General features: G+C 37.7%; 1 protein-coding gene across 1 annotated transcript in view; it reads right to left on the reverse strand.

Moving 5' to 3' along the window:
- Positions 1-26,177, reverse strand: part of LIN7A (lin-7 homolog A, crumbs cell polarity complex component) — a 136,468-nt gene that overhangs the window by 46,050 nt on the left and 64,241 nt on the right. Inside the window, exon 3 of the mRNA XM_059683709.1 lies at positions 786-857. Coding sequence (XP_059539692.1) covers positions 786-857 — 72 coding nt within the window. The remainder of the gene's footprint in view (positions 1-785; positions 858-26,177) is intronic.

Raw genomic sequence — 26,177 nt, forward strand, 5'->3', positions numbered from 1 at the left:
TAACACACAAAAAAATTTAAATGAAAACTTCTAATTGTTTTCACCAGTTCTTACTTCTTATACACTATTAAAAACAGAAAAGCTTTTAAAAAGCAAGTGTGTATGTATTATAATATTTTTGTATTTGTAAAATAAGAACTGCATTAGAGATTTTAGTTTTTAACTATCATTTCCTAATGGTCTATTTTCCAGATAATTTCCTGATCCTATTGCTGGAACATTTCCATTAGTAGGGCCTCTGTAGTATCTGGATTTAAGTTTTTACAGAGCAAATGTGGTCACTACCACAAAAGGTGACAGGTCTTCCCTTTAGGTCAGCATCACATTCTTTCAGCTACCCACTGCCCAGCTGAATACATGGACGGATCCTACATTGTTGGGTATCAGGTGAGTTCTCTCAATGATTAACTTAAGTCAGACCTTTAGACATGTTCAAATAAATCTTCTTGCACTGAATAGGGAACAGGTTTTTTTGGATTAGAGGAATGTGTTAGAAAACCAAGTAGTATTTCATACAATGAGTGAGTAGATTTGCTTGTGCCAAATGGACATTTAGTGAGTTTAATGAAATCATTCTCCTTTCTTAAGCTACAGAAGCAGCAGAAACGTTCAATTTTCCATTAGGATTTTTACCTGGGAAGTAGTACTGGTTCTAGACTCTGGGCTGCCACTGATGTCTAAATTCTCTTACAGTGTACACACGAGAATACCTGAAACACACACGCGCACAATCAATTACTAGATCACTGTGGTTAAGTATATTTTTAAAGTTACTCAAGCCTTACCTTTGCTGTGGCCCTGGCACGGAATTCGGGACAGCCATTAACAGTTATCGTTTCATGCATATATTGATACACCTAAAATGTTCACATAAAAAAAGAATGTGTAAGAACATTAAGAATATTAATTCTTTCATTGCAGACAATATGATACATTTTCATTGCAATACAAAAGTTCCCTATCACAAAGTGAAATAGATCTGAATCAATTATCCTGATGCCTTGGGCCAAAAATCCTTCTTATTTTTTTTTTGGCGGGGGACGGGGGGGCAGGAGCTAAGGGGTAAAGGATGGAGTTTGGGGCAGACAAGGCAATCACTTTTATTCATAGGTTTTAAATTTGGCTGACCATGTTTATCAAACATAGAAACACATATTTATTTTTCTTCTATATATTATACAAATTACTTTGTTGGTAAAGATATTTTACCATTATATATAGCTCTATCTGTAAAATATGTGATAAAAATATACTTTTGAATTTATGTAACACTTTCAAAATAGTTTTCCAAATCAATATTCCACAAAACCAGGATAACTATCTTTTCTTTGCATGTTGGTAGGTATGTTACTGTTCTTGACACACACAGAATTCATAGACAAAAAAGTATTCAGAACAAAGACAAGTAAAGTAAGAGGTCCTTAAAACTAGTAACACAGAGCAACATACCAACTATGGGCTCAAGTTACCATTCATTTTTAGATGAAATAGTAAGAATGGGAGTAGAATCTGGATGCAGAATGATGTTGAAGAAAGCATAAAGGTTATGCTGACTAATCGATATATGTTTAAGCCTTACATTAATATAATTGTGGTAATTATTATTATTATTTAATGTTTTCTACATTATTTGGCCCTGATCTTTTGGGAAGAAATCTCCTAGGACATGAAGTTCATCCACACTTTGTAAGAAGAATTGATTGGCTGGCTGGTGTGGCTCAGTGGTTGAGCATCGACCCATGAACCAAGAGGTCACTGGTTCGATTCCTGGTCAGGCCACATGCCTGGGTTGCAGGCTCAGTCCCCAGTATGGGGCATGCAGGAGGCAGCAGATTAAAAGTTCTCTCTCATCATTGATGTTTCTATCTCTCTCTCTCTCTCTCTCTCTCTCTCCCTCTCCCTTCTCTGAAATAAAAATATATTAAATAAAATAAATAAATAAAAGTTGCTGTGTGAGGAAGACACTAGGTATGCCCTCCTAACCCAACCGGCTCTGCTGAGCGTTGCCTGGCTCTATGACCCAGTTCTGTCCAATGAGAATTCAACTGAAAGTAGCGGAGAGACTTCTGGGAAAGTTTTGCTCTCTTGGTACAAGTTCTGTTCTTTTCCCTTCTCTACTTCTTGTCCTAAGTGTAAATATAATGAATCCTGGCAAGCAGCTGCATTTCTCTCAACTTGCAACAACAACAACAAAAATAGTTCTATATGTTTAAGCCACTAAAGTTTGACTTTTTGCTACTTTCAGCCAAGAGAATTCCTGATTGTTACAGTATTCAAATAAATCGTATATAGAAGCATGCTGCCTTTAAAGTTGGCTATCTTCTATCCCCATAAGATTCCAAAATATTATAATTTGCTCATTAGGAATTGGTGCGAATTGTAAACCTGAGAGCTTAGAAACTGAAAAAGGATAGACTAAAATTGTAGTTTAATAAAAGGGTGGTAGAGACTAACTCTTTGAAAAACACTGTTAAGAAAATAAAAAGACAAATTGACTGGGAGAAAATAATTGTAAAACACATAGCTGATAAAGGTCTCATATCCAGAACACATAAATAACTCTCCAAAGTCAATAATAAGAAAACAACCTGATTAAAAATTGGGTAATGTGTTTGAACAGGCATGTCATCAAGGAAGATATATGGTTGGCTAATATGAGAAGATACTCAACATAGTCACTAGAGAAAAATTGAAATTAAAACCATAATTAGGTACATCTACACACTTATTAGAATGTCTAGTTTTTTAAAAAATACTGACAATACTTAAGTACAAGAATGTTGAACAACTAGAACTCTCAAATATTGCTGGTCGAATGGAAAATGGCACAGCTACTTGAAAAAACAAGATAACAGGTTTCTACAAAGTTAAATCTGCACTTACTATAGGATTCAGTTGTCTACTTCTAGTTACTTATCCAAGATAAAAATAAATGTATGTTCATTAGCCATGGTCATGTCATTAGAGTGTCAAGCGCATGTACCCGGGTTGTAGGTTCCAACCTTGGCTCTGGTTGGGGTATGTGCAGGAGGCAACCAATTGATGGGTGTCTCTCACATCATGTTTTTTTCTCTCTCTCCTCTGTCTCTATTCCCCTCCTTCCTTCTTGTCCACCCTCTCTGAATAGCAATGGAAAAAAAAATATCCTCGGGCGGTAATTAACAAAAAAATAAAAGTGTATGTTCATTAAAAAATGAGATGTAAACACTTGTAATAGCTTTATTTATCATTGCCACAAACTGGAAACAACTCAGATAGCTTTCAACTGTGAATGAATAATCAAATGCAAGTATATCAATTAATACAATGGAATAATAAAGCTAGGCAATAAAAAGGAACAGACTATCATATATGCAGCAGTAAGGATAAATCTCAAATGTATGTTGCTAAGTGAAAAAAAAACAACACATACTCTATGATGATTTTACTTTTACGATACTCTGGAAAAAAGAAAATAATAGGGGAAAAAACAGATCCAAATTTGCTAGAAGCTGGGAGTGGAGATGAGTTGACTATCAGGAATGGGGGAATTTGGAGGGGAGCATTGGAACTGTTCTATATCATGACTGGAGGCCCAGTGCACAAATTTGTGCACCAGTGGGGTCCCTTGGCCTGGCTTGCGGGATCAGGCCAAAACCGGCTCTCCAACATCCCCTGAGGGGTCCTGGATTGCTAGAGGGTGCAGGCCAGGCCTAGGGACCCCACTGGTGCATAGTCAGAGTCGGAGGAAGGACACGAGAGGTTGGCCAGCCAGGGAAGGACCACAGGAAGGCTCCAGGGTGTGTTTGGCCCATCTTGCTCAGTGCCGATCTGCCGGACCCCAGCAGCAAGCTAACCTACGATCAAAGCATCTGCCCCCTGGTGGTCAGTGCACATCATAGCAACTGGTCAACCAGTTGACTGTCTGCCCCCTGGTGGTCAGTGCACATCATAGCGAGCATTTGAGTGGCCTTAGCATATTACCCTTTGATTGGTTGAACGGACAACCATACACAGCATATTAGGCTTTGATTATATAGGATAACAGTGTATGGGCAAATAATTTTTGATAAAAGAGCCAAAAACATAATATGAAGAAAAGAAAGCCACTTCATTAAATGGTGCTGGGAAAATTGGAATGGAAATAGACTGTTATTTGTCCCCATGTACAAAAATTAATTCAAAATAGATCAAATGCTGAGATATAAGATCTGAAACAGTAAATTGCATGAAAGAAAACATAGATAATAAACTTATGGATCTTGTGGAGAACATTTTAAGAATTTAACTCTGAAAGGCAAGGGAAGTGAAGGCAAAAATAAATGAATGGAATTATATCAAACTAAAAGGCTTTTGCACAGCAAAAGAAAACAACAACACAAAATGTCAACCAACTGAATGGGAGATGATATTTGCAAACAACCGCTTCAACAAGGGGATAATATCCAAAATATACAAAGAACTCATACAACTCAACAACAAACAAACAATGCAATGAAAATGGGCAGAGGACCTGAACAAACATTTCTCTCAAGAAGATATATGAAAAGATACTCAAATTCTCTAACTACTGGAGAAATGCATATCAAAACTACAATGAGATACCACCTCACACCTGTTAGAATGCCTATTATCAACAAGACAAGTAATGACAAGTGTTGGAGAGGTTGTGGAGAAAAAGGAGCCCTCATTCACTGCTGATAGGAATGTAACCTGGAAGACCACTATAGAAAACAGTATGAATGTTTCTCAAAAAATTATTAGAGTTTCATATGACCCAGCACCCACTCTTCTGGATATATATAACCCCCAGATATGAAAACATTTATTTGTAAAGACTTACCAACCCCAATGTTCATCGCAGCATTATTCATGGTGGTTAAGACATGAAAAACAATGGGTGTCCTTTGATACATTATTAAAAATTTAAATTATTTATTGTTCAAAGTATTACATATGTCTCCTTTTTCCCCCATTGACCTCTCCCCGGCTGTTCCCACCCCCCACCACATGCCCTCACCCCCCTACTGTCTGTGTCCATGGGTTATTCTTATATGCATGCATACAAGTCCTTTGGTTGATCTCTTACCCCCTCCCCCCTGTCCCTTCCCTCTGAAGTTTGAAGGTCTGTTTATGCTTCTATGTCTCCAGATCTATTTTTGTTTATGTTGTTCATTGTAGTCCACAAATGAGTGAGATCATGTGATATTTATCTTTCTCCAACTGGCTTATTTCACTTAGAATAATGCTCTCCAGTTCCATCCATGACGTTGCAAATGGTAAGAGTTCCTTCTTTTTTTACAGCAGTGTAGTATTCCATCGTGTAGATGTATCACAGTTTTCTAATCCACTCATCTGCTGATGGGCACTTAGACTGTTTCCAAATCTTAGCTATTGTAAAATTGTGCTGCTATGAACATGGGGGTGCATATATCCTTTTTGATTTCTTTGGATATATTCCTAGAAGTGGGATTACTGGGTCAACTAGGAGTTCCATTTTTAATTTTTTGAGGAAATTCTATACTGTTTTGCACAGTGGCTGCACCAGTCTGCATTCCCACCAGCAGTACACGAGGGTTCCTTTTTCTCCACATCCTTGCCAGCACTTGTCATTTGTTGATTTGTTGATGATAGTCATTCTGACAGGTATGAGTTGGTACCTCATTGTCATTTTGATTTACAGCTCTCAGATTATTAGTGACTTTGAGCATGTTTTCATATGTCTCTTCACCTTCTGTATGTCCACTTTTAAAAAGTGTCTATTTAGGTTCTTTGCCCATTTTTTGATTGGTTTGTTTATCTTCCTTTTGTTAAGTTCTATGAGTTCCCCATAAATATTGGAGATTAAACCCTTATCAGAGATAAGATTGGCAAATATGTTCTCCCATGCAGTGGGCTTTCTTGTTGTTTTGTTGATAGTTTCTTTTGCTGTGCAGGAGCTTTTTATTTTGATGTATTCCCATTTGTTTATTTTCTTCTTAGTTTTTATTGTCCTACGAGCTGTATCAGTAAAGATATTGCTATGACATATATCTGATATTTTGCTACCTGTGAATTCTTATAATATTTTTATGGTTTCCCATCTTACGTTTAAGTCCTTTATCCACTTTGAGTTTATTTTTGTGTATGGTGTTCAGTTGGTGGTCTAGTTTCATTTTTTTGCATGTAAATGTCCAATTTCCCCAATACCATTTATTGAAGAGACTGTCTTGACTCCATTGTATGCTCTTGCCTCCTTTGTCAAATATTAATTGAGCATAATTCCTTGGGTCTATTCCTGGGTTCTCTGTTCTGTTCCATTGGTCTTTATGTCTGTTCTTGTGCCAGTACCAGGCTGTTTTGAGAACAGTGGCTTTGTAATATAGCTTTATATCTGGTATTGTGATCCCTCCTACTTTGTTCTTCTTTCTCAAGATTGCTGTGGCTACTCGGGGTCTTTTTTACTCCAGATGAATTTTTGGAGAGTTTGTTCTAGGTCTGTGAAATATGCCATTGGTATTTTAATCGGGATTGCAGTGAATCTATAGATTGCTTTGGGTAGTATGAACATTTTAATGTTGTTGATTTTACCAATCCATGAACATGGTACATTCTTCCATTTGTTTATGTCTTCCTCTTTCTCTTTTTTCAACATCTTGTCATTTTCTGAGTATAGATCCTGTAGTTTTCTGAGTATAGGTCCTGTAGTTTTCTGAGTAACCTCCTTAGTTAAGTTTATTGCTAGGTATCTTAATAATTTTCAATATATTTTATTGATTTTTTACATAGAGGAAGGGAGAGTAATAGAGAGTTAGGAACATCAATCAGAGAGAAACATCAATCAGCTGCCTCCTGCGCACTCCCCACTGGGGATGTGCCCGCAACCAAGTACATGCCTTTGACCAGAATCGAATCCAGGACCTTTCAGTCCGCAGGCTGACGCTCTATCCACTGAGCCAAATCGGTTAGGCTCTCTTAATTTTTTTGTTGCAATGATAAGTGGCATTTTTTTGTTTGTTTGTTTCTCTTTCTATGAGTTCATTACTGGTGTATAAAAAGACCATAGATTTCTGGGTGTTAATTTTGTATCTTGCTAGATTGAGAAATTCATTTATTAAGTTCAGTAGTTTTTTGATGGAGTCTTTAACACTTTTTATGTACAATATCATGTACCTTCTTTTTTAAATATGTTATTGGTTTTAGAGACGAAGGGAGAAGAAGAGAAAGAGATAGAAACATCAATGATAATGAGAATCATTGATCTGCTGCCTTGGGCATGCCCCCTACTGGGGATTGAGCCCACACCCTGGTATGTGCCCCTGACAGGAATCGAACCTAGGACCCTTCTGTCCAAAGGCCGAGGCTCTATACATTAAGCCAAACTGGCTAGGGTCATGTACTTTCTTAATAGCATTGAAAACTCAATCTACCTCTCACAGCCCACACATGCATTTCCAAGGTCAATTACATGAATCAGACTTCCTGATCCAATATGATAAATTCCATTTATGATTTGCTTTAAAGGATATTAAGTAAACTACAGTAATAGAAAAGTTAAATTGAAAGGGCCTGTGATTTTTACCAGTCTTGTGTCTCAGAGTGTATTTATGTGAAAATGCTATTACTAGACTGAAGGAAAATATAGTCTCAAATTACAAGTGATCTTCAATGCTTAGATTTAGATCAATTGGAGCTGAAGAACATTTTTGACAAAGTAATGCCTTTAAATATCTCCCCATCTGCCTAGCCAAGTTACAAAGGAACTGGGATTGTTTCTGAAATGCTGCTAATAGCTTAATTCTAATGAATAGGACACATGAAGAAAGTTATTTATTACTCTACCTCCTAAATGATGTAAGAGGGATCAGAGGACCTTTAAGGAAGGTCTTCTGGAATCACTTAAAAAAGTGGATTAAATGCCCCCCTCCTTAATGACAGTAAATTTCACATTATTTAATTTGTTTTTGGCTCTGTAGGAACTCATTAGGGAAGCATTAGGGCTATTGATATGTTACATAACACAGTCCTCAAAATTTCTATCAATTTTGAAATTTCCAGAAGTTATTTATATAACTTGTTTTAAATTAATTGAAATGACTATGCCTTGTACTTAATTTTCCAAAGGGAACAGAAAATACTTTGTTCAGTTTCATAATTTCACAACTAAATATTCTATTATATAAAAGCAGAATGATTTAGTTGCGGAGTTCTGAAACTGAAGAATGACTATAATTTTTAAAATGGTGCCATTAGCATTAAGTTCTCTATTTTTTTTTAATAACTGGCTTGCATTACTTAGTGGGTTAACACATTTAGCTTACATAAGGTAGTACAAACTAAGTATTTTGTGCAAATCATTTAATAACTGCAAGGAAAAAGTGAGATTACAAATAACAGAGCATTCCCACAGGGTCCACATGGCAAGTGGCCAGGCCACCAGGGAGAAATCTCTTTCCTTATGGTTGACTAAAAAAAAAACACATTCCCTTAAGGCAGCTGTTCCCGTTCTGTCCTTGTTACACAACCAGAGTCCCCTGTTACAGGAGATGCCTGAGCATAATTTTGGAAAAATGTCATTTCCCATTAGTAGAGCACCATTCAAAGGAACTGGATCTGTATTTTCTTATTTTGAGTAAAACTCAAAGTTTGGGGCCTAATAAGACTCATTCTACTGATTGGATTAAGACAATGGGAAATCTCATGAAGGATCCCAATGTGCTAGAATATTGATTGGCTCAGCAGGGTTGAGATGACCAGTGTAGTTAAAAGTTTTCAAGAGTTGTAAAGTCAGTTCTTACTTCTTAAAATAAGTCTTTATTTGGAAAATAAATTAATCATTTTGGATCAATTAGGTGTATAATATCATTGTCATATTGGCCATATCAGCTAAACAATGAACATTAAAGAAAAAATTTAGCTCACACATTAAGAATCAACCTCAATATTCCATTGATTGAATTAAAATTACTATAACTAACAATAAGGTTATCAGATGTAGCACTAGAAATACAGGATGCATAATTAAATTTGAATTTCAGACAAACAATGATAAATTTTTAGTTTAAGTATGTCCCATACAATATTTTGGACTTTATAAACAGATTATGGTTGAAGGGAAACTATTTTAGTTTGGTGGGCAGGAAAGGTTGGATACAATTCAGGGCAGAATAGTGAATTCAATTAAGGAGTAAAGTGAACAGAACTTGGTGATTGTAAGCTTTGAGTGAGAACAGATAGGAAGAGTTTCAGTTTGGTCATGTGAGCAGAATAGGGGATACTAAGTTTGACTTAGCTAATGTTATTTGAGTTGTCTTGTGATCTCTAAAAGATGTTCAGTATTCAGCTAGATACATAGGTCTGAAGGCCAGAAGATATAGGCTGCAATATAAAATTTGTGAGCTACTATTTAGTTGGAAAATGAAGCCCTTGGTGTCTATGTTATCCTCCAGGAGAAATTTAGAGTGAGAAGTAGAAAGGTTTTTGATGGGCTCCAACATCTACTTAGGCAATTTATAAGCCAAGCCTTAGTCTTGTTTAACCTATAAGGCATAGTATTTTAAATTTAAATAACTCACATATACTTTTTTTTTTAAATGACATATATTCAGGAGAAAAGAAATATAAAGAAATAAATGTAAGTGATTTGACAGTAAAAGTAAATCATATATACGTTACAGAAAATTTGTACAATATAGAACTACACAAGGAATAAATTTTAAAAATTATATAATTCCATACCAGGATGCAGTCGCTGTTAACATTTGGGGGGACATATTCCTAGGCTGTCTTACTTATTGACTTAAAAAAATCAATATCAAGTTACTCATGATATACTTTTTATAATCTGATTTTCAGTTAAGTATTAGGTATAGTTTCCCTACATATTAAATACCCTTCTTCATTATTTTAATGGTGCCATCATATTTGATCTTATAAATGTGCCATAATGTACTTGTGAAAATATGATTGAAAAATGAGGGTGCTCATTGGGTTACTCAAATTTTTCACAACTCTGCAAATTAAATAATGACTACAAAATAAAATTTAGCAAGTAGGTGAATTCAAAAATACAGAATTCATGAATAATGAGGATTGATTGTATAAGAATAATTCATTTAAGAAGCTACAAAAGAATATCAGAACGGGCTCCCCTTTCCTGGATCATTATTATGAAAACACCAGTCTATACACTTTATGGAGAGGAGTTTTCCATTTCATCTTTTCTCATGTGTTCTAGTAAACTGAACTTATGATCAAGGCATCAGACTTGGCTCTGTATAATGAATTTCGTATAGTGCATGCTATGACTATAAAACAATCACTAAGTTTGAATTAGGGATCAAAGATAACCCAGAGCTTTTAAAATGCACAGGTTTGATAGAAAAAGAGAAGGAGAAATGAAAGGGGATTTAAAAACTGCTGGCATTAAGACAGACTTCTGTTAGAATTTTATTTCAAGTTCATTCATTCAAGGGCTAAGTGGACACTCAGAAATAATGACTTTGTTCTCCATTTTCTTAAAATTAAAAAGGTAATTGAAATAGAGCAAGTAAATAAACATAATTAAACATGCTGTTTATCAAGATAAAGCCAAAAAATGTTCAAAGGTTGGTCGTACAAAAGAGCAGTCAATGTATCTTCTCAAAGATGAGAGAGAACAAAATCACCTATCCATAACTGTACACAAACTTAAATAAACTGCTATAAGGACAGGTTTGTTGTTTGGGGGTTTTTTTTTGCCTGGAATTATCCAGATTGTTTCCTTCTCTATTTCTGATGAGCTGTGTACTTACATGTCCTGACACCTCTGATGGCACAGTCTCCCAAGTACGAGAACAGAGGCTCGTAATAACTCCCAGGAGGTAAATACGTTTTGAAAATGAGAATATTTTGATGTGGCCCACTTGATGTGGCATTTGACTTAGTCCTCTTAACACATATAAATACATTTAAGACACCGCTGCTTCACAACCAAGCAATGGGTACAACAAACGTGTCTCATCTTCACCCCATTCCGTACCCCATCTGGAGGTGTGGGTCATGCTCGCTGTGAAGCTCATGAATCAGGTTGTCAGCATGATGCTTACGTATAGGGTATGTGAGGGGATGTAAATACAGCAAAGGGAATATAGTCAATAATATTGCGATAAATGTGTATGGTGCCAGGGGGTTACTGGAAATATCGGGGGGGAACACTTTATAAAATATTTGATTGTCTAACCACTGTGCTGTATATCTGAAACCAATACAAAATAATATTGGAAGTTAAAATGAAAAGAATAGGGTAAGTGTTAATATATCTTCAAGACCCTTATTTCAATTCTTTTGGATAAATACCCAGAACTTTCCTCAAATTTTGGACACTCCATACTGCTTTCCATAGCAGCTGCATTCCCACCAACAGTGTGCAAGGGTTCCAATTTCTCCACATCATCGCTAACACTTGTCTTTTGTTTATGCTAAGTGAAATAATAAGCCAGTCACAGAGAGACAAATACTGCATGATTCCATCTATATGAATCACAAATATGGGTGAGTTCACAAATACAGAATCCATGAATAATGAGGATTTATTGTATAACGATAATTCATTTAAGAAGCTACAGAATGAAGAATATCAGAGCAGGCTCCCCTTTCCTGACACTGTCCTGGCTCATTATTACAGAAACACTAGACTATGGAAAGGAGTTTTCCACCTCATCTTTTTTCATGTGTTCTGCTAAATAATTCAAACTAATAGAATCAAAGAGTGGAATGGTGGTTGCTTGGAGTTGGAGCAATGGGAAAATGGGCAATTACTAAACAAGGGCCATGGAGTTTCAACTAAGCAAGCTGAACAAGTCCCAGAGTTCTGCTGTACAGCACTGTACCTATATTCAACAACACTACATTGCATGCTTTAAAATTAAATCTCATGTTAAGTGTTCTTATTACAATATACTAAAGATCAGGGTAAGTACATCTCTTGTTCATGTCAATTGGAAATTCTTTTTCAAAAGCTAATTGATAAAAGGCTTGTTTTTGAAATACACTAAGCAAACATTCTCCTAAACCCCAAAATATATCTAGAGTTTAGTTTTGCAAAAATCACAGCTGCATTTTTCCAAAGTTTCACATTAAAATGATTTGTTACATATGTCAATTATACCACAATTAAAAAAAATATTTATGAAATATTATTTACACAGATCTTTCATTATTTCCATGTATGTAAACCTCAAAAGACAACATTACACTCATAAGTTTAAGGGAATAATAGTTAGAGCAACTGTATTTATTTCTTTGTTGAAACCAATTCAGCTTCCCTAGACATAAGGTTCAAGATGACATAGCAAGTCAAATTCAAGAGTCACTTCATAAGGCTTGACCCCTCTATCTAATTGTAACCCCACTGCGCTGAAAATCCCAGCTCTACGTGGATCTACTTAAGATTTTGTTCGAGTTGGTTTTATATCAAAACCAGGAAAAAAAGAAGTCAAAGAAAATGGACACTTTACTGCTGTATCAGAAAACAGCCAAAACTATGAGAAGAAAATAATGGACTGTTTACATTTGCCATCTAAGGATGAAAGCATCTGAATTTTTTTTCAGGAATGATTTTTTTTATTTGCCAGGAAACAGGCTTGTGTTTTCATTAGGGATATTGTTGGAAGATCCCTACAAAGAAAAACATCTGCATCATTATCACAACTGTCAGAAGAATCATCCGGCATGGAAAGCTGTAAATGCCACTTGTCAGAGGAGATGCTAACTCATTAAAAAGCCAGACCTGAAAATGAACTAAACTTCATTTAACTTTTGAAAGTGATATGCCAGATTTAATTATAGAATGTAAGAAGTGAGCTATCAAAAATGCAACACTTTTATATGAAAACATTTCACAAGACATTTTCTCTCTGGAAGAAAAAATAGGTCAGTTTTATCAACATGGAAGATAATGTGAACCTGAATGCATTATTAATCTGTCCTCAGGCATGACAAAAGTCTGCCTTTGTATTTCCATATCCTTCGAATGCAATCTCATAAGAACCTAAGTTTTGAAGGCGTGGGAGGGGAGCTTAGAAAGTTTTAATTAGGTTGAAGTGTTTCATTACTACCTACCATAGTCAGGTAAGTGCTCTCAATTCATACTGATGCAAAGAATCTCTCAGCCAGTGATTATTCCATTCATTTTAATCAGAGATAACTGTCAGCATAACTCATCGTTTAAAAAACAACAGCAATAATTTTGCCAGGCTGGTGTGGCTCAGTGGCTGAGCATTGACTTATGAACCAGGAGGTTCAATTCCCAGTCAAGGTACATGCCCTGGTTGCCGGCTCGATCCCCAGTGTGGGTGTGTAGAAGGCAGCTGATCAACGATTCCCTCTCACCATTGATGTTTCTGTCTCTCTCTCCCTCTCCCTTCCTCTCTGAAATCAAATTTTATATATATATATATATGTATATATATATATATATATATATATATATATATATATATATATATATATATAAATCTTCTGATTCCTTGCCTCTTTCTAAGTCAATAGTGTCCTCTGTATTCTTACTGCCTATGTAAATGCATATTTTTAGTCTTTCATTTAAAGAAGAAGATTGGGTAGTTACTTTTCTCATCTGTTAAGCAAATTACCTCTCTCCCTATAATATTAAGGAAATTACACACTGATATGACCAGTGAAAGGCAAAGCCCATTCATCTGTCAATTTCCCAGGCTTGTTTTCTAAACTGAATGGCATATCCCGCTGTCTATGAGACTAGGATGCCTACATATGCAGCATCTATCCGGCTTTTATCACCTTGCTTGAAGACAAAGTAGGAAATGAAAGTCCCAGTCCAACGACTATGCAGTGAAGAGGAATGTGATCAAAGAGAGGTGTGAGCTATCCAGAACATTTCCTCCAAAACTAGACGTTTGTGTATTTTTTTTCTGGCAGCTGTCATATCAGATCATGATGTCAGATCATGATGTAGTGTGATCACAAACAGTGTCCTATCTTAAGGTACCAAAATATCCCCTCTTGAACTATAAGGTGACACTGAGATTCTCAGCAAGATCCGAGTCCACTGAATTGTAGCATTGTATTTTATGAAAGTATGACCAGAGAAATGGGCCCCTGCCCTCTGGCTCTTAGATAAGGGGATGAATTGGTGACTTACTGCTCTGTGATGACTACCCTGAAGAGGTAGATCAGGAGAAGGTCCCCTTCTCAAAATAAGCATAGAAATGTTTCTTCTATAAATTGGTTGAGTCATAGAATTGTTGCCAGGATTCACGGTGAGCTATTAGGTTTGTTGCCCGTGTCTCCCGTGTGGAGTAGAAAGTCGCTATGGACTGTTTCTTAGCTCTGCGATTTTTCAACCAGTGTGTCACAGGGTGAAAACATGCAGCACCTGAGTGTTTAGACAGGGGCACTGACCTCTTTTCCCCTCCAGTGGTTCTCAACCTTCCTAATGCCGTGACCCTTTAATACAGCTCCTCATGTTGGGATGACCCCCAACCATAAAATTATTTTCCTTGCCACTTCATAACTGTAATGTTGTTACTGTTATGAATCGTAATGTAAATATCTGATATGCAGGATGTATTTAGGCGACCCCTGTGAAAGGGTCATTCGACCCCCAAAGGGATCGCGACCCACAGGTTGAGGATTGCTGCCTTAGACTGTCAAATAAAAAATAATGACAATAGCCATCTGCTGTGAATGAATGAAAATTACCCCTACTTTTTTTTTTGTCAGATTGGTAAAAACTATATTTTTTGGTGTGCCACAGAACTTTAGATATTAGTAGTGCCATGAGATGAAAAAGGTTGCAAATCACTGTCTTAATTGGTTTCCTAAATTCAATATTACAATAATCAGGAACCAGGCAAGAAGTTATGATATCATAGGGTCTTAATCTATGATTCTCCAGAGGTTTACAGAAACACCGTCTGTGTGTGTGTGTGTGTGGTGTTTGGGAGGATTTGCAACAGCTGACACAGATAATAAATCTTCCCTTCTTGATATTATGTAAAATAGAAACCAATCTTTGTTTCTATTTTGTCCACACAATCTTCAAAGAGAAAATTTCATAAAGATAGAAAGGTTGTCTCATTTTTAATTATTTTACATAAATTAAACTTCAGATAATGAAACAGATACAAAGCTTTATAAAAGGAAATCATCAGTAAGATTACCAAGAGTTGTAGGTACTTGATTGCATTTGAATATCATTCAATTAGATTGCTAAGTAACTGACTTAGAGTTCCTTCTGAAAACTATTAAAGCATTTTTCTGACTCTTTATTGTTTCTGGGTTGTTGTTATTTTTTTAAATCCAGTACAGCCACTCATACAAATAATGGTTTTTTGTTTGTTTTTTTTTTACTTTAAATCCTATTGTTTCAGATAGGAAGCGCTCAGATGGAAATAACAAAAGATAAAATTCAAAATGGCCCAGACCAGATGGCTCGCAAATGTTGCTGCATAATGGAATCACCTGGGGACCCTTCAAATACACTGATGTCTGGCTCCCACCCAACTTTCTGATCAAATTGCAAATGGTGAGAGCTGGGCAGCAGGGTTTTAAAAGCTCTCTGGAGTGCAGTAAAGCTTGGGAACCACTGGCTCAAGCGCTGAGAATGGCTAATCACAAGAAAATTCAAGGTAAAGTGAATCTAGAGAATTTGTTTAGGGACTTAATCTTTACATCAAGGCCCCAGGTTTTTCCTCCTCTGAAATGCTCAGGAAGTCAGCCTTGTCTTTGGAGGCTTGTTCTCCGTGTGGCCCTCAAAGGCTCTCAGGGTCCCAAAAAATCATATCCGGACAGGACAACATCCAGTAGATGTGGTCTCTTTTAAATAGCTGTCATATATTTCTGAGAAACTTGTCACTGGGACGGCCACTCAGGCTACATTGGCAAGGTTAGAGTATTGCCCCCACCCTCGGAACCACTCACTAACTGGGGATTGACACTGTAGCACATGCCTTATATTAAACCAATCAGATTTCGCAGAGGTTGGGGTCACCCTTCCCTGAGTCATGTGGAGTGTAGGGATGAAGAGGTAGGGGGTGTAGGCACCTGAATAAAATCATATTTCTTCCTGTAAGGAAAAAGTGAAAGAAGCAGTTTGGTAGGAAATCTAGAATATCTATCTGCTCTCTCCTTTTCTCCATGTTCTACTCCATTCCACAGCTTGCCATCTATTTGGATAGGTTCCCTCTTACACAGGCTTCCGTGAAATTTTTTCTTACACTCCTGACTTCATATGAACATTATGCTCCATAAAAATGAGCAATTATGATGATTCAGGGCTCAGAGGAATATCGACTGAAAACAACCTCATTCTTAAAGCATGTTTTAGTGGGAAGGGCTTATAGTAAATGTTGATTATTTTTAATCGACGGTTTGCTAGTATTTGCAACCCATCCTCCGCAGGCCTAGAAATGTGTAAAAAATTTCTTCAGGAAGTTTTTTTTTAATGTATCTTTATTGTTGAAAGTATTACAGATACCCCCTTTGTTTGTTTGTTTGTTTGTTTGTTTTTCCCCATTGATCCCCTCCATCCCGCACCCACCCCTCCCAGGCCTTCGCCCTAGCCCTTTCACACCACTCTATTGTCTTCACCATGGTCGGCTAGTGTTTCATATTACCAATGTAACCTATTTGTAGTGTTTCTATTTACATTTAAAGATATACAGTCCACATAAGAATACTTACCCCTGAAGTGTTACTACACTGACAGCAAAGCAAAGGGAGAGCTGGAAGCAGCTAGTTTAGGCTTCCTGCAGCGAAATAATGGATGGAAGGTTAGCAACCCGACTGCACCTTGGTGGAGTTTCTTCTCTCCAATAGTGCTGAAGTTGCCCCCAGGAGAGTGCAACAGTAATTATGGAGGCCATCTGCCTAGCACCAGGGTAATCACTCACAAAGTTCCTCCAACGTGTCAGTGTTTGCCTACTCAAGGATACAGAGGCAGCCATGCTGGCAAGACAGGAAAGAAATGGACAGGATTACGCCTTCCTTCACAGCTGTGTGTTATTTATCTTCTGGTATAATTTAGGTCAAAGTTCCCAGGAATTAATTAATTCAGAAACCAGGAGGTGGCGAGTATCTCATTTAACTGTCCCCTGAACACAGATCTGAAATGCTGCCTGCCAAGCTGCTCGGCAGACCTAAGGCTCAGCGTTAATGAACTAAGTGAGCACATACAACCTGCTGGATAAGACCGCAAGGCCAGGACTTGCCTCTGGGCTGGTTTCACCAGGGGTTCCCATAAGTCATAATCACTACCAGGTGGCAGGGCAGGCTCACTCTTGAGGAAATCCCAGAGCAGAGACTGTTCTTCAGTGTCAAAAACCAGACCCACTGCGTCTCAACTGCTCTGCAGGTGACACTTAAGGGAGAGGAACAGTGATGTGAGGCCCAATCTAAACAAAGACACAATTGCCAGCAGGAAGCTGCAAGGGTAAAGCACAAGATGAAGTTAATGAAGCAGGAATTTTAGGGGGATATAGGCAGGCTTAGGGATTTTTTAGAATTGGGGTCCATGGGAAAGCTCGGGGCTGCAGACTGGGAGAAAGTACATTTCCGTAACACAAGGAAGCCAGGTGCAGTTACATCTCCATAAGACAAGGGAGCAGCAACAGTTGCATTTCCATAAGACAAGGGAGCTGGAAGTAGCCGACAAAGGTCTATATTTACAAAATAAAGAGAAGGAAGCCCTTCATCCAGAAGGAGAAGAAGAAAGCCCAAAGGGAATAGGAAAACAATAGGAAGCGGGGGAGGGGGGAGGAGAACCTCACATGTACCATGTGAGGTTCAACCTTTGAGCCCAGGAGTTACTATAGTAACCAACTCAAAGGGGAATAGTGACCAATCAGAGGGGATATCAAGGCGCCAGGATCTGCAGCCTTTATAAGCCATGGGGAAAAAGAACTCAGTGGGACCCTTTCCCCCTCCCTACGTGGGAGTCTGTACTTGTTCTTCAATAAATCTCCATCTTTGCTATACCACCTTCTGTCCGTGGACTCATTCTTCGATTGCGGTGGACAAAGAATCTGGGTTCCAGTCCAAAAATCCGGTATCATTAAGGTGGCCCAAGTTTGGGCTTAGATGGACAAAAAGCACTGGCATTTATCAGGTTTAATCAAGGTATGTGAAACTTTACAAAGAAAAATGACATGTAGTTCTGAGACAAATGGCAGAAGCCCACAAAGCTCAAGGCTTCATGGGAAGGGACTTTAATATTAAAGATGCATACAGTTTTCTAGTCACACATAAATGGAATATTTCAATCTGAATTAGAGAATTTCCCAGTGGGGGGCACTCTGGGGACACTGGAATATATCTGTCCCTCCTACCCGATTCAAACTGCTTGGGTAGACTGCTTAGTGGCTGGGTGTGACTGATCTTCAGGCAATGGGCGCTGCAGTTCATCAGAGCACTGTGGGATAAGCTTGGCAAAAGTCCCCAGAGGTTTGGGCTGAAAACAATGACCACTGGCACCCTCTGACTTTTTTATTTTATTTTATCACAGGTATACTTAGAATGGACATATCCTTAATTGTAAAAGTGCTGGAAATTATTTCACTAAATAACATCTATTTTTGAAGATTCTAAGAAGTAGATGGCTAAATATATACTAGAGGCCCTGTGCATGAAAATTCATGCACTGGAGTGGGGGGGGGACCCTCATCCCGGCCTGCCACCTCTCACAGTCCGGGAGCCCTCAGGGGTGGGAGGCGACCCAGCCATCAGGGGAAGGTGATGCTCCATCACAACTCTGCTGCTGCCACTGACAGCAGCACAAGCCTAGTCTGGCCCTGGTTACCTGAGCCTTGGGTGGACCTGGGCAGATGTGCAGCCACCATCTGAGGCTTGCCTGCACCTCGGGCTGGCCCTGGGCGGCTGGGGGGCTGAGGGGACTGAGGGATTCTGGAGGCAGGCGCCCTGGTGGAGCTGAGGAGACTGGGCACCACCATCTTGTGGCTGTAGGCGCTGTCATCTTTGAAGGCGTGGCAGTCAATTAGCATATTCCCTCCTTATTGGCTGTGGGCGCTGCCATCTTTGCAACAGCGTGAGAGTCAATTAGCATATTCCCTCTTTATTAGATAGGATATATAAATTTAAATTACTATATATCTACTAAAAGCATAACTAAATTGAATAATGTCTAAATGTCTAAGTTAATAGTTTTTTACCAATTGCATTATTTTTGGTCTAAGAGGAGGCTACACTTGAATGCTTTCAAATCTGGCCCAGGGGGTACTGAGAGTAAGTCGGCCTGCCTTATATAACAGTATTGCATGTAAACCAACATTATCTACATATATAAAAGGCTAATGTGCTAAGAGTCCAACCATCCAACTGGTCGCTATGATGCACACTGACCACCAGGAGTCAGACACTCAACACAGGAGCTGCCAAGCTGCAGTGACTTGGCAGCAGCAGTTCTCGGGTGACACACCCCAGAACCAGAGAGGAGGGGGCCTGATTCCTCGAGGGGCTGCGCGATTCCACCTTCCGCTGTGGGTTATGTTGTTGCTGGGGCACTGTCGGCCCTGAATCTGGTTTCCTGCACACTTGCATTTGCATTCCACACCCTGTACGACAGCAACTTTGTAGAGTGCCCTCTCGCACTCTGGGGCCCCTCGGAGGACGTCAGAGAGCCGGTTTTGGCCCAATACCCTCAGGCCGAGGGACCTGACCTGCTGGAGGGACCCCGCTCACTCTGCAGATGCTGGGGAGGAACCCTGGGATGTTGGCTCCAGGGTGTGTCCAGCCTGTCTCGCTCAGTCCCGCCCTGCAGGCCACCTTCTAATTGATTTCCTTTCAATGTGTATGAATCCATGCAACAGGTCACTAGTAAAGTATAAAATGATAGAATCAAATATTTCCAGGAAGCATTGCTCATGAACTTTGGAATGTGTTAAGAAATACCCAGGTGACTGAAAGAATGAGAAGCTACCCTGCGTGAAGGAAATGAAAAGATATGAGGATGATTAAGTCAGAAAGAGGAAACTTGCTCAGTTGTAAAGCTTCAGGAACTTTTGCTAACTCCTAATAGATCTGGGATTTCTCTTATAACTTCAATGTGTAAAATATTGCCCCTCAGTTATAAATGCACAAAATGACAAAGTATATGCTATGGGAATCCAGTCCTGTACGTAGCACAACTGGTGCCTCTATGCATGTTAGAAAAAACTGGTCATTCCTCAAGACACAGCCATCTGTCAGGAAACTGTAATGATAAATATTCAAATCCAGATGAGCATGAAAATAAATGATGTCCCTAAAGTGTGCAGGGCACAGTCTTGCTTGGTGCCCTTGAGGACTTCCAGAGGAATTACTAAAGCAAGCACACTCTCTTCTTCAGTAAGGAGCAAGGTAAATCCTGCCAACCCAGGTGGTCAGAACTGATGCTATATACAAAGAACGGACACGTCCTGGGTGGAAGCCAAGCTGCTGCAGTCGAATAAACAGAGGTGGGGAGCCGGGCAGGCACAGGGGACTGAGGAGAGGTTCCAAAGATGCACTAAATCACAACAAACACCTAAGTGTTTGGCACCATCATCTATGGCTCACAGGGCGCTCACAGAGAAAGACACTGTCTCTTGTAACTAGACATTATAAGGAGAAAAGCTATTGAGCCAAGACTAGGGCTAGACTATGTATGTCAGAGTGCTGAGCTTCCCAAAGAGCTCCTCCAGGTGCTGGCTGCCGAAAATTAATATTTCTTTGCATAAGAAAAATTTATTTATTTAAAAATATTTTTATTGATTTCAGAGAAGAAAGGAGAGAGAGATAGAAACACTAATGATGAGAGAGAATCATTGATTGGTTGCCTCCTGCATGCCCCCTACTGAGGATTGAACCACAACCCAGGCTTGGAATAGAACCGTGACCTCATGGTTCATAAGTTGATGCAAAATTATTTTGCGTAGTCAATCGGAAAAATTATCACAGGTACATTCAGATTCACTAATTTGGGGTGTAATTTACCATCTAAATAAAGACTACATGTATGATATATTCCTATTATGTTTAGCAGCAAATAGGATTCTAAAAAGTTATTCTGTGTATGTACCTTAGGAAAGGTCAATGGAAATTTCTGCTTTGGAAAAAGCATTCTCATAGAAATAATCTAGGCCCCAAAGTCATTTAACTAGGAACTGCTACATTTTTAAAAGAACCAATATCATAGACAGAATTAAATAATCTCAGGCTGAAAATAGTGGGGGTAAATGTATCCATCTCATTCTCCTTCTTCCAGACACATTAGAAAATAAAGGCAGTGGAATGAGAACAGGGAAAGAGAAGAAATCAGTGGTTACTTCGTTTTTTAATGGCTGCATGAAAGAGAAGGTGACGGAGAAGGGTGGCAAACAGGAAATGTCTCTCAGAGAGCATACAACATAGAGTGAATTTATTTCCTAAATAACTTACATTAAAATAAAATTATATATTGAATTGCAGTGTGTGAAATAATATTTCTAAAAGTTTATATCTCTGTTAGCAGAGCAAATCAATTAGCTTAATTACAATGCAACTGTTTTTAAATTCATTGAAACAGTGTTATATATTAAAATTAGATATTGTACATATACTCTCCTTTTACCCTTCTTTTTAGCTGCCAATATGTACATGCATACCAAATACACTGAAATTTAGTTCAATAAGCATATGTTTTTCTAACAATTATAAATACTGCTTTTCAAAAAGGAAATCAGTATTTGTAAATACCTGACCATTGGCAGTGAATAAACAAAATAACCAAATTGATGAACTTATGAATATTTTGCTCATGTTTAATTGATCATCACTGTGAAACATCTTTCAAAATTAAATGCATTTGATGGTCAAAAACTTTCTAGAATCTTTTAATAAACGCACAAATGTAAAACTTCTTATCACTGGGAATTGAATGAGAGCAAATCATCATTTTATATTCTACAAAATGAAAATGGCTTTTAAAAAGATGACATTATTCAATATTTCTTTTTCCCACTAGTAGATCATTATAACTATCTAGCTAACTAAACTAAAAACAGAATAAATGTTCTGAGATTTTTTTTATAAAGCTATAACTTAACAGGACCCAATTTTCATTATATAAAAATTCAATTTGAGGAAAACTCATTTGCATAGTCACATGTTCAAATATGCATATACTTCAATTTGTCTTTGCACTTGTTACTGCAAATATTATAAAGTCATAATTATAATAGTCAATTTCATTCTTTAGTTTTATGCCATGATGATTAAATCAATATTTTAAATGGATTCTTTATTGCCCAAGTTTATTCTTTCTAAAATGAAATTTTGAGTATTAATTTGATTCAGTGATTCTATTACTTTCAGTCCATAAGTCATGGAGATCTTGAACCTTTCTCCCTTCGCTGTAATAGTGTGCCAAAATTAATTAAGGCAAATGAACATTCTAAATGACTCTTCCTCTGAACCATTGTTGGAGTAGTTGCTTATGCTTGACAAGGTATTTTGCATGAACTATCAACAATGTGCTTTGAATCACACTCATAATTGTAAAGTCTTGAAGCACAATAATAAATTATTGTCCTCTCATGGAACTATCTTCAAAGATTTTTAAAATATTTATTGTTGAAAAATTATTTTGAACTACTATGGTGTCTTTATAGTTTTCTGAGACCTTGAATTCTTCCAATATTGTCTGGCTATTTTAATTTTTATTGAAATATAACTAACACAGATCTTTGTCATATCTGTAGAAAGGACATATTTTATAGCTTGTGTAGGAATGTCTGGTTTACTTAGCGATCACGGTTCTCTCAATGTATAGTGGCAGTTGGTTATTATCTGTCCTGGACACTGAAGTAATTACCGTCCCATCTGTGCAGAAATCAAATGATTTTCAATGAAATGTTAATAGACTCCAGTTACAACTCACTTTCTGAAAGACAACGTCACAAATACCTGGTAATCAAGCAGGTGCCCTTGAGGAGATTGAAGGGAATGCCTTTTCCATCAGGAGCCCCAGGAGATAAGATTCTTTAATATTGTTATACTGTCAGTAACCTTTCCCACATCGACTCCCTATGGGTTTATATTCCTCGGAATAGTTAGCCCTGAAAATTCTTTAGAAATATGTGTGTGGCACTGTCATCCTCATATGGCTACATGCCAGTTGATATTCAGGGTAGAACCTGAAAATTGTTTAGAAAAGTGTGAGGAGAAAATGATGTCAAGGGAATCAGCAAAAGAGAAATTATCTATTCTATTGGGTGTTCCAGGAAGACGAATTTCCCTCTCCTTTCCTGACCTAAAAGAAAAAGGAACGTTGTGGCAATTAACATGGAAAACACACACCTGCCCATTGTCATCAAGGTGACGCTTCTGTTGGCTATCCAGTCCTCCATGCTATCCTTGTCACCTATGTCCCTGGGCACTGATCCCATCTTTCCAGAAGCAAGTCTGAGGGGAGGAGAAGCATCTATCTCTGCTGGCCACTAATCCCTCTCTCAATGACTCTAAGGTAAATGGTTTTTTGTGTTGCTTTTGTTGTTGCTTGTTGGTTCTTTATTTGATTTTTCTATTTGCTTATTTCTTTGCATAGCCCCTGAAAAACTTGGAAAGATGCTTTTCAGAATAGTTGCTGTCTCTTGCCTGTCAACTGATAGGACTAGGTGCTCTGATTGCACCTCCAGGTGCTAGCAAATGGGGAATAGATAACTAAGTAATTTGGAGCTGAACTTTAGGAAGGAGGGCAAGTCTGGGATGGACCACTGATGACCTAGGAAAACAGCAGCATGGAGAAAATGTAGTTTAAAAAGTTTCCAAGTGTCAGGCTTAAAAAATATTTGGGGTCCGTTTTATGGTCAATAAGTAGACATGGGAAGACAAGGTAGTTTGAGAAGACAAGGTTACCCATCACATCTCTTTTGTTTTCATCTAGGAGAGCAGGCCTTCTCATTAATGTTGTGGTTTATGGGTTTAACAAGAGTTTCCTTGGCTCTAGTGCTCACTTACTAAGAAAAGGACTATGGGTACTTTTGTGACAGATCCTGAAACACACTTGGCAAAGTTTGGTCTTAAAAAAACTAGATATTCCAGGGGTTGAAATTTTCTGGAACAGCCATAACTTGTTTTGATGATATAATGCCAATTATACAATAATTAGTAACTAATTTTTTAGATTGCCTCCTGGAAATTTGACTAACAAATATATGAGAGAATACATTACTAAACCACAATGCATTGTCATGTGTTAAATGAGGCAAAGTAATAACTAGAGGCAAAAATTCAAAATACTGCTGTTGGTACACATGGGACACAGATATAACTAGGAATTATGAAAATGGGAATCATCACACAATTTTCCAATTATTTTAGTTTAGCACCAATAAGTAGTGAAACGATGTTCCATTGTTTCCACATTTCAGAATGTTCTGTTTTTGCCACTGTTCATAGCAAGTGGAACTAGAACTAGATCAGGATTCAGGAGACTTTGTTCTGGTACTAACTCAGGCACTCACTGGTTTGAAAAACAGCTGATACTTTCCAGATCATACTTTCTCATCTATATATTAAGAGGTTTTAACAGGTCAAGGTGCCAAATGGATCAATTTCAGAGGTTCACTAACCGCCTATATATATATATATATATATATATATATATATATATATATATATACTCACATGTACATAATCCAGGAAAAACAGACCAAAATTTAACCTGATTTGTCATCGTCAAATTCACAAGGAAGTTTATGACATCCTAAAGGCTAAAGACAACAGGACTAGGTACTTTCTAAGATTCCTGTTTCACCCTGCACACATTACAAAATTCATCCATTTTCTAAATGAAAACGCACGTGTTACATATTTGCACATTCATACCAATGTATACAAAACCTTGAAAGTTTGATTCTAATTACAGATCAGTTGTCAAGGTTAGGGGCGATTTTTATTTTTTAACTGTATTTTTGTTGTTGCTGCTATTATAGCTATCCTCATTTCCCCCACCTTTGCCTGCCTCCACACAGCTCACATCCCCTCTGGCTATCACCTCACTGCTGTCTGTGTCTATGAGTTATGCGTGTATGCTCTTTAGCCAATCTCTTCGCCTTCTTTAACCCAGTCCACATATCCCCATCCCCTTTTATATTTTTAATAAAATTTTGATTATAATTACATATCACCTTTCAAGGTTAGAAGCCATTTTAATGTAAGTAAAATCTTATTTTGAACTAGAGGTATAATCATGTTTTATCTGGAATTTGTATGAGCTCATTTAAAATTCAAGGCTTATGAAAAAAATATATGTTTGTGTAATGATGAGAATGAACCACCTTAATGAATTTCTTCATGCATCCAACAAATATTTATTAAATGCTCATTATTTGGCAGACACAATGCTAGGTGCTAATTTTGCTGTGATGATGGAAAAACTGCCTTTAGTCAAGTAAGATAGATGACTTGACTTAAAATATTAATTAACCTTGATGAAAGATATTAAAAGAGACCCACAAATCATGAATGCGGAACTATTCCTTGTTTGAGATTAGACTATGTTCTTTTTTTTTCTTACCCCATTGGACCTCAGGTGCAAAAGACAGAATTGGAATTATCATAATCTTTAGTTTATGGCACATATTCATCATTGTCCATTAATTCATGGATGGCTTGCTTTTATTAATTTACTTTTACACACACAAACACACACACACACCCACAAACCTCCTACTGAAACAAAAGCTTAGGATCCCAAGTAGCTAGAATTAAAACCATGCCCTGCCCCACTCAAAACTGATTGCCTTGGCTCTCCCAAATGATGTAAGTAGGGCAATAATGAAGGAATAGATACATTGAACAACTTATCAGAAAATCCTAAAACAGATCCATGTGTATTATCTTTGGTGTATGTTAATGTGACAGATCAGGAAGGATATTATGGATTATTCAATAAACAGAGATGGTGCCATAACCGGTTTGGCTCAGTGGACAGACATGGGTTTGCGAACTGAAAGGTCCCAGGTTTGATTCTGGTCAAGGGCATGTACCTTGGTTGCGGGCACATCCCCGGTGGGAGGTGTGCAGGAGGCAGCTGATCGATGTTTCTCTCTCATTGATTTTTCTAACTCTCTATCTCTCTCCCTTCCTCTCTGTAAAAAAATTAATAAAATATGTTTTTAAAAAAACCAGAGATGGAAATAGTAACCCTTATAGATAAGAGTCAAAATTAAATCCCTATTTCATAC

The sequence above is a fragment of the Myotis daubentonii genome, chromosome 2 (assembly GCF_963259705.1).
Source record: "Myotis daubentonii chromosome 2, mMyoDau2.1, whole genome shotgun sequence".
Lineage (NCBI taxonomy): Eukaryota > Metazoa > Chordata > Mammalia > Chiroptera > Vespertilionidae > Myotis > Myotis daubentonii.